The sequence below is a fragment of the Nematostella vectensis genome, chromosome 12, assembly GCF_932526225.1.
Source record: "Nematostella vectensis chromosome 12, jaNemVect1.1, whole genome shotgun sequence".
Classification (NCBI taxonomy): Eukaryota; Metazoa; Cnidaria; class Anthozoa; order Actiniaria; family Edwardsiidae; genus Nematostella; species Nematostella vectensis.
This window is the reverse complement of record NC_064045.1, coordinates 14048712-14067081: the sequence shown is the minus strand read 5'-3', so window position 1 is coordinate 14067081 and position 18370 is coordinate 14048712. Positions and strand designations below refer to the sequence as shown.

Below are 18370 nucleotides of genomic sequence, written 5' to 3'. Positions count from 1 at the left end.
AGAAGCTCATCACGCTGGTATATAAAACCGGTAAAAGTTATTTCAAAGAGCTTTTGATTATTTTTCACGTTTTTTTGTTCGCGCTCATTTTCGAGTTGCGAGTCATTAGCTGTCTTCTTCTTTGTCCATATCTTAATGAGGAAATTATGGCGCCAATGCCAACAGCAAATATTGCCAAGGGAGATTAAGAATTAGAGAAGTATTCATATTTTAATCATACGCAAAAAGCACACTGATATTTTCGAAACATTTCCAAACTTTGTTTGAACTGGAATCACAGGAAACCAATCAAATGCTGTAGCTTTAGACAGCTGAAATAAAGTCCCTTAGCGCGTAAATAACAATTCGAACGCTGATTGGTTCTGTGAGGTGTGATTGACAGCCGGTCATGTGACTTAAACCAAATTTTTACGAAGGCGTGATTGAGTCAACTCTTCTCTCTTCACCGTAACTCCGTCCGACCGTAAATTATTCTCTTTCCTCGGCGGCTTTTACATTTTCCGAGGAGCACTCAACAAGACCATGTTCAAGTTCTTGCATAGAGGCAGAGGGAAGACCTCAGAAGGTCGAATTAAGGATAAACTTGGGCAGGATTTGTTTCTTTTCAATAAGGTTAGTCGCACATTGTGCAAAGGTTTTGAATATAAGATGTCGGTTGTGACATGTGCTTGGTTTCTTGTAGACGATCGAGCATGGCTTTCCACACAAACCAAGTGCACTAGCCCAAGATCCAAAGCTAAACCTCCTTGCAATCGGAACAGAAGATGGCACGCTTAGGATGTATCCTTGACCAAATATAAACCCTGATCGAAAAGTTTTCAGCTAGGTCCACTCACGAAGCTTTGTCTGTATCAAGGTTTGGTAAGACGCCCAATTCATGAATAAATTTGCAGAAAATTCGATGATTCACCATTCAGAACCTTGAATAAGCTTAAGAATTTGGATTTGACATCAATTGGAGGCTTATTTAGTGCAGTTTAATGTATTTTTCTAAGGATTTTCTGTAAGCTACGAGAGCTGACTGATTTCAAGTCGAAGGCGACCCTCTTCATCTAACATTTCTTCTCTCAAATAATCTTTATTTTGTCGATGTTAGGTTTGGTTTATTTGCCCTAACATAGTTTAATGTTATTTTAAAATATTTACACTAAATCCTGGTTCATATTCTTGAAAGTTTAATTAAAAACATATCATATTTTGGAAAAAAATTGATGATAAATTTCATCCCGATAAATTTCCTTGCATTTTACTTATAATCTATTACTCGTTTCTCTGACATTTTTTAAGCTGTGAAATTGTGCTTGTTTGATTGTGTACTCAGAGAGCTGATATCTAGGTATTGTAGTATAGTTATTGCAGTCTTTCTATAGCTTGTTCAAGTTGTTTTGGTAGCGGCTCAGATTTCCACGTGCTTCGACCATTCCACAAACGCTTGCCATAATTTGCCACAACTAACGAACAATTTCCTTCTATATAGGATCGTAAACTTCTCGCATATCTTAATAACCCTGACACATTTATTCAGTCTGTTCGGTTTGCGATCGGAAGTGATTGCAACATAGAATCCGCTTTGGCAACCGAAATCTATATACTCTATCCAAATAATACTGCAATGTTTATATTGGCACCGCATTTTTTTTTATCTCAAAATAAGCGATAGAAAAAACATTTGAAACTTTGCATTCGTACACTCGTAAATTATTGAACCTATATTACAAGTGTTTCTAGTTTTACGTTGTAATGAAATATTAGCTGCATAAACCTCTTACCTCGCGATCTCCATGGTCTGCTTGAAAGCAGTACATTATTATTAAATCATCCACAAACTAAGCACATTTTAACAATTCTATAACGATTTATTGCCATTCCCAATTAAAAACAGATCACAGAAGCATGTTGCTTTCCCTCAGTGCCGAATACTATTTATATTTAGAAATTTATCTTGCGAAATATTAGCTTCGTTCATTTCCAATATGGCGTCTCTTCTCCTTGACTTGCTGTAGATTTGGTCGTCCTGGCGTACAGCTAACCGCCTGTCACGACAACCAAACCCGCATCCAAGAGCTGCACTTTCTCCCCGAACAGGTAGGAGAAAAAGTTAACCGTTATAGTCATTCAAAGGGAGTATCAGAGGTGTCTAAGCCTGTTAATCTTTCGCTGGGTGTTACCCTGGGTGCGGTTACTGGGTTTGCAATTTGCACTGTCTATAACCCCGTAGAACAAGATGCGAACCTATATCTGGGGTTAGGAAGACTGTAAAAGTCTATTTACTCTGCTATTACATCCTGTTAATGCAAGTGAGTGTCATTTCATTCAATGAGCTGCCAGTCTGTCTACTTGAATAGGGGTGAACTGCTGAAGCATAAAGTCGCTCACAAGTGATTTTTATCTTTGTTAATAAACCAGTTCTATTCAAGCCTGTCCCTATCAGTCCGTCTGGGTTATAGATATAGGAACACTGTCTAGTTTACGACTATGCAAAGCAATTTGTAAATTATAAGGTTTTTGTATCTCAAGGTTATTTCATCCCCAGGGTACCTTCGGGAAATTTTTTTTCCTCTGCCAATATCTGATTACTCTTATTTGTCAAAGCTATTTATAGCAGTGATTTTTAAAAAGATATTATTAGTAATAGCGTGCTGGTCTGTTACCCTAACCTTATTTGTTTTGTCTTTCTTTATACCAGAAATTAAAAAATTTCACAGTCATAACTTTCTGTCTCCTGTACTGCATTTATCAAATTTAAGCATATTCTAAATGCCTATTGTTCCATTTAGAAACAGAAACATTAGGAATCATTATCCTTTTGTCATGCCAAGTATTTAATTGTCAGGTTTATTTTCAGTCACCCTGGATTTGCAACTGTTTCACAATGGAATGCATTTTTGGTCTTGTTATTTCTTGGCAAAACAATTACTTGTTCATGGATCTGAGTGCTCTAATGTTTCTATGTAAGGACAGATAAAAATCTACAGCAGGCTAATATGTATATATATATATGTAAATATAAAGAATATTTATTTTTTATCTGAATGATGGATTTATGTGGGATGACTCATTTCTACCTAAGCTCAAATGTTTGGTCCAAGGATAGCTCAAATCGGGTTTTAATTAGTCATTCTATTAAAATATACAGAACCCAACCATTGCCTTTGTTTGCACCCGCACAAGATAATAATTATTTTTGTTGGTGTTAGAGGGGTTTCTTATCTCTTGAATTTTCTTCATAAGTTCTAAATTTTACTTGTCTATTTTGGTTAGCATTCTATTCTCATAGCTTGATTTAGTCCTGTATTCTATCTAAATAGTGTTACAAAAAAGTAATTTATTATATTTCAAACTCATGCTTATTATAGTCATGTGTGGTTATAAAATTTGTTTTTTATTTTAAGGGGACAAACACATATTTTATATGCAATGTTTTGATATTAGAAAAAAATATGGAAAAAAAGTACTGATAAATTCAAATCAAGGACATCAGGATTTGAATTAGATCTTTATTTGGGTATCATCGAATGCCAAATCTGAGGAAAAAAAAGGATGGTTTTGTTCATGTTTTACACATCTGTTCTAGGGGCGTGTCATCAGTGTGTGTGACGATGGGGAGCAGAACAGCATTCATCTCTGGGAGGTTAATAAGAAGGACGGCAAATCTGTCCTGGAAGAAGTGAAAACATGCACACTGGAAGGAAGGTGTGAAGCAAGAATATGTAGTCATTACAATTTGTAATATAATTATTTTATTATTAAAGATTCAATGCTGTATAGAAAAGGACAACCTTAAAATTGTTTCAGTACCTTTATCAGCTGTGAAGAAGAATTTGATTTTTTGTGCTTTGTGCAATCATACAATTGTCTGCTAAAGGGATAAGATAGTGGATGGTTTTTTGTTCTGTGTTATTTGTTTTTCAGGATATTAATTGTAAGGGGAATCCTTGCACCAATGCAACAGATTAATTTAGTTTTTAAGATTTTTTGAACAAAATATTTTTATTAATAAGTTTTGTATAGGGTCTATATTCTAATAGATACTGTTTTTTATGTATTTCATATCTAGAATATTTGTCTTTGGATAATTCTTTCCCCAATGTAACTGATTTTAATATATTTTTGTTTGCAGATTAAAGAAGATCTCAGTCTGTTGTTTGTCAATGAAGACCAATCGCCTGTTGCTTGGCACAGAGGGTGGCAACATCTACCTACTGGACATCAACTCGTTTGAGCTGCAAGAGTATGTCATCTATCAAGATGTTGTCATGCAGAGGTAGATCATTGCTTTGAACATGCACTTATTACTCGTTGTATAAAAATAACAAAGTGAGAGTTATTTCAAATAAACCATAAAATTTTAGTTGCATGATTTCTTCTATAAGTTATTCATAGGTAAACCCAGTATAATCATACTAATAATTATCTAATTCAAATTTAATAACTGAAGCTGAGATATAAATGGCATTATTTGTATTCAAGGACTTGTGTATATGAAATCTAAGGAGGAGAATAATCATTGTATTTCAGTGTGGTTATGATAAACCCAGTAATACATGCTTCTGTCGTTGCACTCTTTTGTAATGGCTTGACTACCACCCTTTGACTACTAGCTTGAAAAAACAGTCTCAAGCAATCTTGGCTGTGAAATGTTTCTTAATTTGCTCCAAATTCTAGATAGCTACTGTGATTGCTTGAGGCTGTTTTTTTGTGATATTAACTCCAGCAAGCGCCTGCATGCAGGCTATTTATGGGGTGCTTTATAAGGTGCTTAGTTCACTGTACAGTTCAGGCAGTGCATGTTCACATTGCATGGTCATCAGCCTACAGTCTCAGCCAAGATGACCCACAAATTTGTTTTGCATTGCACATGACTGATCCTATCGATAGTTTCAATAGGATCAATCACTTTCTTGGGACACATAGTAAACTTTTAAAATTCAATGTTCAAGTGATGTTATTTCACAAGAGCATGAACCAATACTTATAAGGGGATGTTGCAATCAACAATTTGTTCTTTTTTTATACTATAGTGTTCAGGAAGACAGCAAAACAAATGCTGGTTCAGTAGAAGCCATCCAGGAACACCCCAACGATTCAAACAAGGTTTGTTTGTTTGCAATCTAAATTAAACATTAAATATATTTTACATGGGCTGAACTACAGACTCAAGCCACCAAATAGCATATAGTAAAACACCATAAATTAATCATTATTACACAGGGTTGCATTATAACCGTAGTTAATTTTTTACTAATGGTCATCTCAAGCTTTGTATATATACATACATGCTTTGTATAAATACATACAGTATTTACACCTATTTAAAAAAGGTTGCACTTAAGAATCCATGTGTCATAACCAGCGTTTTATGGTTACCTGAAAATAAAAATGTTTTCTTTGTCCTTGAGGAAATGTGGGTTAGGACACAACCTAACTTTATTTGAAATAGGTGTATACATATATGTATACTTGAAGCAAAATACTAATTTGGAACTGCAAACACAAGCATAACTTTAATAATAAAGTTAAGCAACAGTCTAATTGTAGAGATCTACATTATGGCGTTGCTAAACACTGTTTTCCAGGCAAATTGTTTCAATTGCTTCAATGATTACAGATTTATTGAAAAATTGTATTGTTCTCCTTAGATCCTTATTGGCTATAAGAAGGGCCTTACTGTCCTCTGGAACCACGAATCATGCTCCGTCCAGCAGACATTCCCCAACTCCATTGACCTGGAAAGCCTTAGCTGGCACCATGGTGGTGACAAATTCATCAGCGCTCATGCAGATGGTAGCCTAACAGAGTATACCATTGTCAGCGACAGCGAGACGACTGGCGAGACTTCCACACCATTTGGCCCTTTCCCCTGCAAAGCTATTACCAAGATTGAGTGGCATGATAACAGTGTTTTCTTTGCTGGGGGCATGCCTAGGGCGAGTTATGGAGACAAGAACTGCATATCACTCGTGCAAGGATCCACAACCCAAGTCGTGTTTGACTTCACGTCGCGAGTAATTGATTTCATCACTGTCAGTCATCCTGATAGCAATGGTATGACATTATCAATCTTTACCCTATTTCCAAAAAAACAAAACAAAGAAATCATCTGTTTTTTGTCATGCACCACAACCCAAGTTGTGTTTGACTTCACGTCATGAGTAATTGATTTCATCACTGTCAGCCATCCAGATAGCAATGGTATGAGATTATCAATGTTTACCCTGGTTCCAAACAAACAAAGAAATCATCTGTTTTTTGTCATTCACCACAACCCAAGTTGTGTTTGACTTCACGTCATGAGTAATTGATTTCATCACTGTCAGCCATCCAGATAGCAATGGTATGAGATTATCAATGTTTACCCTGGTTCCAAACAAACAAAGAAATCATCTGTTTTTTGTCATTCACCACAACCCAAATAGTGTTTGACTTCACGTCACAAGTAATTGATTTCATCACTGGCAGCCATCCAGATAGCAATGATATGAGATTATCAATCTTTACCCTATTTCCATATAAAATGAAAAATCATCTGTTTTTTTGTCATTCATTGTGAACTGTGTGCCTTTAACAACAATCTATCTATAAATTTGATCTTATTGCTGCAATTTATAGCTCTAAATTCTACCCTCATCATTCTATCCTTTCCTTTACAAACTTGCCTTCTATTTTGAGCCTGTTTTCTGTGTCACAAACCCAGTGCAGGGCTGTGACAAGGTTGTCGTACAAGGGGTTGTGGTTTGTTTGGATGAGGACATCCTTGCATTGATCTCTTTGTCACTCCTTAATTTGTAGTCTCCTGTCAACTGAAGGTTGCTAGTTCCTCTGACAACTGTGGGCTTTCTTGCAGAACCTGCTTGTCTTGCTGTCCTGTGCGAGCAAGAACTTGTTGTCATTGATTTGAAAACCAAGGAACAAGGGTAAGTTGTTTTACAACAAATGGCAAGAGCAGAATATAGTTTGTGAGGCTAATAAACCATGAAATTACCTCTATTGCCTGAAATGTGCCTTTTTTGCAATACTGTTCATTTATTCATATAGAATTCAACCAATAATGACTTGTGATAACGAGAACACTTCTCCATATTACTGTAAGACTGTTCAGTTGCCACTAAGGGATGGTGTGATGGTTTTGTTTATTACTGTAAGACTGTTCAGTTGCCACTAAGGGACGGTGTGATGGTTTTGTTTATTACTGTAAGACTGTCCAGTTGCCACTAAGGGACGGTGTGATGGTTTTGTTTATTACTGTAAGACTGTTCAGTTGCCACTAAGGGACGGTTTTGTTTCTATTATATTGGTCTTGTTTCAGTAGTTGGTTAACCTCAAATTTGTGAAATTACCGTATTTACCAGTGTAAAATGCATACCTGCATATAATCCGTATAATCAGGGCCTTTTTAAACAGAAAATTTGAAGAAAAATAAACTCCTATAATACGCACCCCTATAAAAAAAAAAGGAAATGAGAAACAACCAAAAAATTCCTTGATGCTTAATCCCTTTTCCGGATTATAACACTTCACACCTAATCGGGACACGCACGTTAGCCAATAGGGTTCGACCACTGCTGTGTTGCGTTTCCAAAGAAAACAAACTCTTATCAAAGCAACAAACTAGGAAACCGTAGACATTGGCAAAGAAAAACGCCAAACACGTGGGAAGAAGGGAGAAGCAAATGATCTCAATCCGGAGGAAGCGAAAACTGAAACCTCCTAAATTAAATGGCTGCTATTGGATCAGTGTAGATCTTCACAGGACAAAATCAGCCCGTTTGAATATTGGGTTATCGTCTTATTTGTGTTTGTGTAGATTCAACGGACAGGAATTCTTAGAGTATCTACGTGAATATCTACGTGCGAGCGTGGAAAACCGACAAAAACGAGGAAAACCTACGCGTATGATAAGATATTACCAGAACTGCCACTGGGCTTATACATTGGCTTTTCTACCTTCCCAAGGATTCTTTTTTTTTGCGAGGCATGTTTTTTCTTTGTTATATATACTAAAAATGATCAAATTGTAGAACTGAGTAACCGAAGTGTGAGCGCGAGCGCCGATGAAACAAATCACAACACTTGTGGCGCGTTGCTCGGTAACGGGCAAATTCGAGTCTAATGATGACGGGATTAAAAGATTATAACGCCAAATGTGTCATGCTTATAATTCTCCTAAAACGTTTTTCACTTATATTTTCTAAAATAAAATCGCTACCGTAAATATTATTCCAGTATTTAATGTAGGGAATGTAAAAATCTTATTTTCGGTATTTCTGTCCACACGAAACTGTTCCGTAACCTTACGATGCGTGAAATAATGTATGTTGTGTAATCTGAGCTACAAACCTGTGACCCACAAACAGTCTGTGACGTTCTCGCCAAAATGAGCCTGACTATTGACAAATAGTAGTCCTGTAGCCCGGTGTTGATTGCAAGAGGTACATAATAGACATATGATTGATTGATATGATTGATTCTCTTTAGATACCCCACCTTTATGAAGCCGTACCTGACATGCCTGCACTCATCACCCATCACCACTTCTTACCACTGTCACGGCTGCCCGAGTCAGCTGTGGAACCAGATCTGTGCTGCTGGCAAGGATCAAATCCAGTCTGAATACTCTCATGAGGTAGGGGCAGATCTAGCTTTTTGCTTGTTAGGTCGGTTTGGCTCAATGCCACGGGGAGGAGTGTAATTTGATTTCTAAACATTGACTTCATGCAGACACTAATTCCCATCTAAGCAGGCAGGGTTATACCCTGGGTACCAGTCTCCAAATTTCTCTCGCCCAGTGAGGCTCAGCCAAAATGTCGCGACGAGCAAAGCGAGGAGGCTTTGGGCGGGCCAGTAGCTTTTTTCAGTTCCAGAAATACAGATTTTGCATTCTGCAGCTCAACGAGATTGTCATAGTAACACAAAACTATATTTGGTCAATATACCCATATTCGGGATTAGCTTGAAAAAAAATGGATGTCGTTGTTTTGCAAAGGTTGAAAGTCTTTAAAATATGCAACAATTGGAGTGTTGCATCCAAAGAAGGGAGAAATAAAGGGATGCTTTTGTTTTTATTACTTTGTTACCCATTTACCTATACTTCGCTGAATAATCTGAAATTTAATATTCTTGTGTTTGTTTTGTTTGTCTGTTTTAGTCATGGCCAATCACTGGAGGAAAAACGCTTGTTGAAGATGCAGAGACCAAAGACATACTTATTACTGGGTAAGAGCTATTTTTACCAGTCAAACCTGGAAAGACACTGCCTTTGTTCCAAAATTCGTGATGCCTTGTGATTTCTTTAAACATTGATCTGTTCAAGTCTGATCAATTCATTTTGCAGGAATTTGCAACACACAACTATACTGGGCTACACAATGCAATTAACAGCAATTAAATGTTATATGGAAGTTTTCCTCCTTTTGCCATTAGATTTGAAAAATATGTATACACCACTAAAGATGTGCAAAATACCAAATTCTTACCTGTTATGTACTTGCAAATGACACATCTGAAGTTAAAACTAAAGATGTGCAAAATACCAAATTCTTACCTGTTATGTACTTGCAAATAAGGACATGTCTGACGTTAAAACTAAATATGTCTGCTTGTCTTTTTGGTGGCAGCTGCCTCTTCTGGGATACTAACTATTCATGCTTGTCTTTTCCCAGCCATGAAGATGGCTCTGTCCAGTTCTGGGACGTATCCCAAGTAGAGATGCAGTTGATGTACACCCTCTCAACAAGCAAGATGTTCATCAGCGACCACGAAGGTCATGATAATGGCACACAGGAAGTTGAGGAGGAGGGCTGGCCTCCATTTAAGAAGGTCGGCAACTTTGACCCCTTCTCTGACGACCCCCGTTTTGCTGTCCAGAAGATACTGCTGTCTACTGAGAACAACATGCTGACAATCGCGGGCAATGGGGGACAGATCTTGGTGTACGAGATCAATGATCAGGAGAAAGATATTGAGCTGCAGGTATGTTTGCAATAGTCTGTTGGGTGCAGTAATAACTCATGGTACAGGCTTTGCCTCCCAATCAAGAGCACAAGGGTCCAAACCCAGGTCAGGGCAACTTTCAAAAGTTTAGAAACCTGCCTAAAATTTTGGGGACTAGTCCCTCGTCTTCTTAGATAGGCATCGTAAGACAGAGGTCTTGTCTTTACCTCATTTCATAAACCTTTATGTAAAAGGTTGAGAGACTACACTGGGCCTGTGATCTTTATCGACAGTACATGGAGCAGTCTGTATCTATACTATACTGTAAAGTCAGTCATGTGACATTTGATCATGTCTGACTATGTTGCGCTAATATATATATTTTTTTGAATTTTAATTGTCATTTACTAACATCAAAAACATGTGTTACAAAACGTTATTTTAACAACCATAACCCCACATTTTGATATGTTATCATACCCACAAATATCTTTAAGGATGTATGTATATCATACAACCCTACTGTAGAATCACTACTAATCCCATGTACTTCTACTTCCAAGGTGACAGAGATAGACCTGGTCGAGGACAAGGAAAAACTACAGTGGAAGGGACATGGCCCTCTGGCAGTGAAGGAAGGTGCGGTGTGTACCCCTCGTGGCTTCCAGCCTGTACAGGGTGTACAGTTCATCCCAGCTGCAGCCATCAGCTCTCTGGCAGTGTGTCCCAAATGGGGCGCTCTTGCCGCAGGGACATGCCATGGGTTCGCATTGCTAGATACCAATACCAAGAAAGTAGTGACAACCAAGTGCACAGTTAGCAGTGAAGGTATGCTGAACTAAAACTTATAAAACAGCAAAAGAATGTGCATGGATGCAATGTTTTTTACAAGTTTATTTTTTACTTCTTGTAGAAGCAGATTTCAGATAAAAATGGAGATAAGCAATTATTAATGGTTATTTTCCTCTCAGAGCTTTCGGCTACTGGTGAACCAATCTCAAGGAAGAAATCCCTGAAAAAGTCCATCAGAGACTCTTTCAGGCGTCTACGCCGCAGCCGCAAGGGAACCCGTAAAGGTGACACACCCAGGAAGGAGGGGGAGGCCGGAGCTGCTACCCCACCCCAATCGCCTGCGGCAGCCCCTCAGTCCCCGCCTGTGCAGAGGCTGGTCCATGAAAGCCGAGTCGACGAAACTGTTCTCAGCATGGTACGGTGTATCTACTTTGTGGAAACTTTTGTCAAGGATGGTAAGTCATCTCAAATTCTTGTTACTTCTTAACAAATTTGGGAAATGTTTTGAGTGGCATACATACAGATGGCTATAATTGACAATCATTACCATGGTGGTAGGCACAGGAAACCCTGTTATAAAACACCTGTGACCCAAACAGCAGCATCACCTCTGTAATAAGACTGTTGCTCACAAGGAACAAGAGCTTTACTGATAGCTATTTAAAATCACTTAAGTTATATCTTAATTGTCCAGGTGTCCACCACTCCCCTTCCATGTGGGTCGGCACAAACGCTGGTCATATCTACGTCTACTATATAACCCTGCCCGATGAGGAGAACAAGGATCACGGTTTGGAAGCAGAGGTCGGCAAAGAGATCAAGCTCAAACACAAGGCGCCTATAGTAGCCATCTTTGTGGTTGACAAGGATGGCTCACCTATTCTGGCCGACTCTGAGAATGACAAAGGTAAACCTTGATGTTGTTTTCCTTGGTCAAAATGACTTGCTATATAATGTCTCACGTGCAAACAACTCCATCCATTACAGACTGTGGTCAAGTGGTTGTAGACACCATAATTACATATGTAATGTTTTAGACATATCTCAGTATTTTGGTATTGTTGTAGATTTTAAAATTCCTTAATAACAAGGTGTCAGTCATAATGTAGTGTTCATAAAGAGCCGTTGTTGTGGACTCATTTGATAATAACCACGCCTTTTATTATATTAGGAGTGACCAATGTTTTTTATTTTTTTATTTTTACCCTAATTGGTATTGTAGTTTGTAAATCGCCCTTGCAAAACTCAGACTTGAAAAATAAAATCTGTCATAACTAAACTGGTATCTACTAATAAACAAAGAAACAACTTAGTGTAGCCTATTTTCCCTCATTTAGAACATTGTCAGTCATAATACTAATTCTTGTATTGTTTGATAGGTGTGGATATGAGTGGACAGCACTCTTTGGTTATCTGCTCTGAGGAACAATTTAAAGTCTTCAGCCTACCTCACCTGAAAGCCAGACAGAAGGAAAAGCTCACTGCTATTGATGGCTCTCGCATCAGGAAGATTGGCATCATCAATGCCCACAGCAAGTCTGACGCCAGCAGCATGGTGTACCACTGCCTCGCCTGCCTCAGCAATCAGGGTGACCTCGCTGTCTACACAGTGCCTGGTCTTAAGCTGCAGCTGAAGGTGTCCTGTATGAAGAAGGAAGACATGATCGCTATCCAGTCACTTGTGTTCACATCTTCTGGGCAGGGCTTCTATCTGCGTTCGCCCTCTGAGATGCAGCGGTTCTCTCTGACTGCTTCAGAATTGTAAGTATTGCTTGACAAAGACATTTATGGTGAGAATTACCTTTTTTGATTTCGTCCTGTTACAGTTGTACACCAATATGGTGCTGTAAGATGCAGGAGGGAGAAGGTGATCCACAGGAGGAAAGGGAAGGGAAGGGGAGAGAGGGAAGGAATGGTAATGGTGATGGTTCCTATTTGAGACACTTGTTGGCTCTTTATCCTCTGGGTTTATAGAGGGGGGGATACAGTACATTCCCTACTATTACAAATAGCACACGAGCTCTTTGACCTAAAAGTAGAAGTAAAAAAAAAACACTTTTTACTCTACTTTCAGCTTATCTTGTGGCTTATGTTATGTTCTCACATCTAGGCTGAAACCAGAGTGTGTGCTTGAGCTTGCTGATGGCATGCGCCCTCCTGAAGAGATCTCCATTGAGGTGACTGAGACAGAGACGAGGGAAAGGAAAGACTCTTCCAGCTCATCCTCCTCTTCCTCCTCATCGTCATCGGATGAGGAGAAAGATGAGGAAAAGAAGAAGGAGAAGAAGGCAGCCAAGAAAGCCGCCAAGAAGAAAAGAAAGGCTGAGGCTGCTGCAGCAGCAGCGGTAGAGGTGGGAGTGGAAGTGAAGGAAGGAGAGAATGAGGAAGAGGAAGAGGAAGTTAAGAAGGATATAGCTGAGGAGGAGGAAGCAGCCCCTGCAGAACCTGAGGAGGAGTCAGAAGACACCACATTAGCCATCCATGCAGAAGGGGGCAGTGTAACAACTGAGCAAACAGTTCAGCAGTCGATGAAGGAGGAATTCCATAACCAGACAGAGAATAGTGAAGAGAAAGGCATCAAGCAACAGAACGTGGAAACTCATGAGTCACACACTGTGGAGCACTCTGAGAATGGTTCCTCCATGATCACCACCAAGAGAATAGTCACAAGTACACGTGTTGTTAAGCAAACTTCATCCATGACTCACCGCATCATCTCGTCTGATGGAACAGTCATCGAATCCATCACAAATGGAGAAGCTGAGGAAAAGGTAGGTGGCACAGGAGGATTTATGAGATATGGTTGTATGGACTGAGTGAACACATTCCTTGGAACCAGAGCTGCTTCAAACTGTAATCTAGTCCATACTGACACAGATTTAATATCCATAATTTTCATATGCATTGCCCATCCACCAGTCATGGTGGTAGACATCCATTGTTCATCCACCAGTCAGTGGTAGGCTTCGATTGTTCATCCACCAGTCATGGTGGTAGGCTTCGATTGTTCATCCACCAGTCATGGTGGTAGGCTTCGATTGTTCATCCACCAGTCATGGTGGTAGACATCCATTGTTCATCCACCAGTCATGGTGGTAGACATCCATTGTTCATCCACCAGTCAGTGGTAGGCTTCCATTGTCTATTTGCCGTGACATCAGCTTTATTGTCTGTCCTGCTATTACTTTGTAATTTTTGTTATTATTTTCTCAGGTTAATGATGCTGATCAAGGAGCAGCAGAAGATGAGGTACCCCACACACAATAGCTTAACTTGTACTTAATCCATCACCCATTCAAACATTGCCCTTACAACTGACATAACTTCTTCCCAAATATACAATTTTTAATAACAGCATCCTAAGGACCCTCAATTTACTAGAAGTTATGTCACTTTGGAACAAATTCTTAGTGTTTCATTGCAAAAGTTTTTACATAACATTGCGTGAAAGACAACTAGCTGCATTAGCATCGCTTTGCTAACATATGCTTTATTGTGTTTGCTACATTGCTAACCTACTGAGACCCACATGTCAGCATTGATCTAATTATCAAATCAGCTGCCATTTAATGTCAATAAACAGTGCCATACTTGTGGATATCAATTGTCTTATTTATCCATGTATATGAAATTTATTTTTACTCCAAAATGACCTTCAAAGTCAGGACGTCTAAACCTTGATTAAAGAGAGATGGGCTTCATGCATGGAAGATCTCTGATCCTAATTTAGTTGATACTACAAAGTAAATGATTGACGTTGTGCTGCTATGTAGGTCTGCGGTGACACGTCATCAAGTAGTGGCTTCTCTCATGAATCATTTTGTGATCATCATCTTATCTGTGCTCATTTTAGGTGGCTGCAAGTTGAAGACACACATTGCACGCATTTAGACCAGGTTAAGATCATCCTTTGTTTCTTTTGTTATGTTGCTAGGGGTTTCCATTGAACCAGAGGTACTCAAAGGCTTCCCAGGGCTAGCCTAAATGCCTGCCTCTCCTGAAGCTATTGGGAACCTTGAAAACAAATGCAAAATTGTACATCTTGTTTGCTTTCCCTAAAACTATAAAATATACAGTATGGAACCCCCTGCCCTGGAGCCACCAAACAGTAATTTACTTGTGAATTCTTTGCATTTGTTTTTCGGTTCAATCGGATAACTGTGAGATAATATTGCATTAACTAAACCTTTAAAAATAATCAAATCACCTAAAATACTGTGACTCTACTGCTGCTGCATCCGATAACAATAAACTTCTAAAAAATATAAACATGTATGTCCAATTAATAACAAATTAGCCTAGGTGTCTATTTTTGTTGACTCTACCCTCTTTAAATTATTTAAGTGAGTTATTGCTTTGTCTTATGCCTGCCTATCAGTGCATTTCAGCACTAAATTCTCAATAGGTTTGTTTGTTGATAAATTTTAAAATGATAAGCCTCGATTTATTTTTTAAAGATTATTTTACAAGGTAGGCTTGTACATAGTGTTCTACTTTTTTAAAACATATTTATCAATATGCTATTCACTCACCAAACTCACTTGATGTACTCTTTCACTTGAATAGTGAAGATTGAATCGCCACAGTGAATATTAGATAAACAGAACCATGAATGACATACTGTACTTTCACTTGCTATTCAGAATTAAATTGAAATAATATATATAAATATTGTAGTTTATTTTGTAGCTGATTTGGTATTGCTGTTGTTGTTTTTATTATTATTTATTGTTGTTGCCATCTGTTCTTGTGGCTGTCACAATTTTCACTGTTTTCTTATTTATCTGTATCCACTTGTTGTTGTCATTTGTTGTTACCTTTTGTTGTTATCCTTTGTTGTTGCCATTGTCCTTGTTGCTTTTGTTCTTGTTGTAGTTGCTATCTCATTTTGAACAGACCTTTTATTGACTTCCCAGGTTGAGGAGTTGCAGGACAATGATGAAGTGATCTGCAAACGGCATTCTAAAGGAAAGGGGTTTAAAAGTCCAGGAAAACTCAATACCAGGAAATCTGCCGACGTCCAATCTGGCACAGAAGAAGAGTCTTGAACTATGGATTGCCACAGAGTGAAGAATTTAGGCCAGGAATTACCTGGAAAAGGGAAAGGGTGGGTGCTCTTGTTAATAGCTTAAAACCAATGTATTTGGTTGTAAGAAATTCATACTTCTCCTCATTTACCTTAGCTAAACTGCCCCAGAGATAATATTGAATGCAGCTTAGCATTGTTGGAAGATGGGTCCATTTGTTGTAGATATACCCATTACTGTAGTTTAAAACTTTTAGTTCTCTTAAGGGGTGGTTGCCTTTGAGTGGAAGATTGCTTATCAGCCATATTGTTCAGTCTTAGTTTTATCTTTTTGCATTGGTTTTCATGGTAGCTCAGGAGCTCATTTCAGTTCCAGTTGTTTTAGTTTGTTATCATTTGAGGATGCCAGTGTTTAACCAGCATCATAACATCAGCACATAACTTATTAATAGTCATGTAGATCATGCAGTTAGTCGTAATCTTGGTTATTAGCCTGTGCTCCTCAATTTTTAATTATTTTTATTCTTATTATTCTTCCTTGTCATCATTACCTTTTATTCTCTTAACTGTAGTATAGTATAAGTAGTCGAGGTTGGAAGTTTTTAACAGATTTAAGGACTATTGTAATTTTAAGACATCTTAGAACACATTCTTTTGAAGTGAAAATATCAATAAAAGGTAGACATTTAAAGGTTTTTGTGACTTGCTTATGCTGCATTCACACCAAAACCATGTTTAGTTAAACATGGTTTTGGAATACAATTATGTGGCAGGGTATTCTGAAGTTTAAGAATGAAAATGGGGGGGGGGGGGTACATGAAGAGGAAGCCATGCTGTGCCTTACTCTATTCAGTTGTCAGTCCAGATGGCAGATCCAGAATGGGGCCATATCCCACCCTTCCCATTTGTGTTGTCAGTCCTGATGGCAGATCCACAAGGGGGCATATTCCACCCTTCCCATTTGCAGAAATGAGAAATAATGAAGGTAACAATTGAATTGATTGAAAAGGCCATTGCAGTTATAAGCTTTGCTCGACCACCCGACATGGAAACCTACCTCAACTACCATCATGCAGCGGGCGCTTTTGAGAATTTTGATAGAAAAAAGTTTAGATCTAGACGTGTTTAGTGACTTGGAGAGTGTTCAGGGGTATCTTTATAATGTGAGAAAATGTATTGCCATTTCAAGGTCAGTAAATGTTGGACCCTACATCTTTGTCTAGACCTGCCCCTTCAATATCCAAAATAGGTCTCACTCCTATCCCCAAGCCTTAGCAGAGATGCCAGCCCCCCGAAATTCAAAATGCGGGAGAATTTTTGGAGAGTGAAGTTTTATAAAAAAATATGCAGAATAGGCCATTTATGTGTATAGCTACTTCTTTTACAGAAACGGGCCAACCAGTTCACAGATCGTATCTTCATTTGTCAGAAAATGCATGAAGAGTCATTGGGAATAATAATTAAAAACAGTGAAAAAGCGGGAGTTTTTCCATCAGGCTAAAATGAGAATGCGGGAGAGTTGGCATCTCTGCTATAGCATCTAGTATAACCCCGCTTTCTTAAATACTTTAATACTTAAAAATAAATTAACCTATTCTAGCTTGCGCTAAGGTCTAGGTGTTGGCGACAGGTCTAGAAACGTCGCACATGGCCAGGGACCCGCAAGGATCGAATTTCTGGCAAGGCGCTAGATTTGAAAGAATCTGGAAATTGGGCACCCACTACCTCAGAGGGTAACGGGTTCCATATCCTAACTGATCTAGGGAAAAAAGAGTAACTATGAGTGAGAATACTAGAATGGATCTGCCTATATTGGTCGGGGATTTCTTCGGGTTGCTCTGGGATTTGGCAGGATACATGGCGGGAATTTAACGTTCACAAGCCTAACTTTAAAGGTATATCACAGGCTTCCCACACGAGTCAGTGAAGGATTAAGCAAGGACGACGGCTAGGACAACGCGATCGGCAAAGATGTTATCGCGCGTGGCGATCCATAATAATTTAATTGCAATGGCAAAAGCAAAAAATTAAAGTCAGGGACAGATAAAAATAAACTATGGACATTATTTCTACAGCAGCGAACGTATTTAGTGGAGTTTGAAGTGCAAACGTCCGCGTCCTCAATTGACTTGAGGTTTTGACTTGAGGTTTTCACGTCGTGGTTTTACGGAAAACGGCTGAAATGTATCAGACTGAACGCATTCCCACGTGCTGCTATTGAATTCTGAATCAAATTCCATTGTTTTCTGTCTTTGCGTCCGCGTTGCCGTTGTCGTTGCTTTAATGACATTCTACAAATATTCATTAACGCAAATAAATGGCCGAAGGTCCACTATCGGATAGACGTGCTATTTGTAGACAAAACTAAAAAGCATAATCTAAATCACTCTGGTATGCAGTGAAATCCGACAATAAACGTCCCGTGGAGATAATGCAAAGGCAAAAAATAAGCATTTTTGTGTGTTGTTTTTCGCGTGTGGTCAGATTTTTATCAGAGAAATCCCTCCAGCCCCCCCCCCCCCCCCCCCAAGGAAAATCCTTGGTACGGGCCTGCACTTGACCAACTGCTATGTCCCGATAATCGAAAGAAAGCTGAAATGGATGTTAAAAAATCATTTCTCG

At 38.7% G+C, this 18370-nt stretch overlaps 1 protein-coding gene across 2 annotated transcripts; it reads left to right on the top strand.

The window, feature by feature from the left end:
- Positions 1-404: 404 nt before the first annotated feature.
- LOC5520252 (lethal(2) giant larvae protein homolog 1) lies at positions 405-16439 on the top strand. 2 transcript variants are annotated; one of them, XM_032365234.2, is made up of 19 exons: positions 405-612; positions 683-780; positions 2004-2085; positions 3575-3693; positions 4121-4264; positions 5022-5094; positions 5640-6045; positions 6845-6914; positions 8476-8623; positions 9146-9213; positions 9660-9969; positions 10494-10758; positions 10902-11177; positions 11417-11629; positions 12102-12483; positions 12833-13493; positions 13936-13971; positions 14576-14618; positions 15639-15689. In XM_032365234.2, exons 1-18 carry the CDS (start codon positions 523-525, stop codon positions 14588-14590), a joined length of 3456 nt encoding a protein of 1151 aa, XP_032221125.1. In that variant the 5' UTR covers positions 405-522; the 3' UTR covers positions 14591-14618; positions 15639-15689. The 2 variants fall into 2 exon arrangements, with proteins under 2 accessions (XP_032221125.1, XP_032221124.1); XM_032365233.2 differs by lacking the exon at positions 14576-14618 and having other exon boundaries at positions 15639-16439.
- The last annotated feature ends 1931 nt before the right edge of the window (positions 16440-18370 follow it).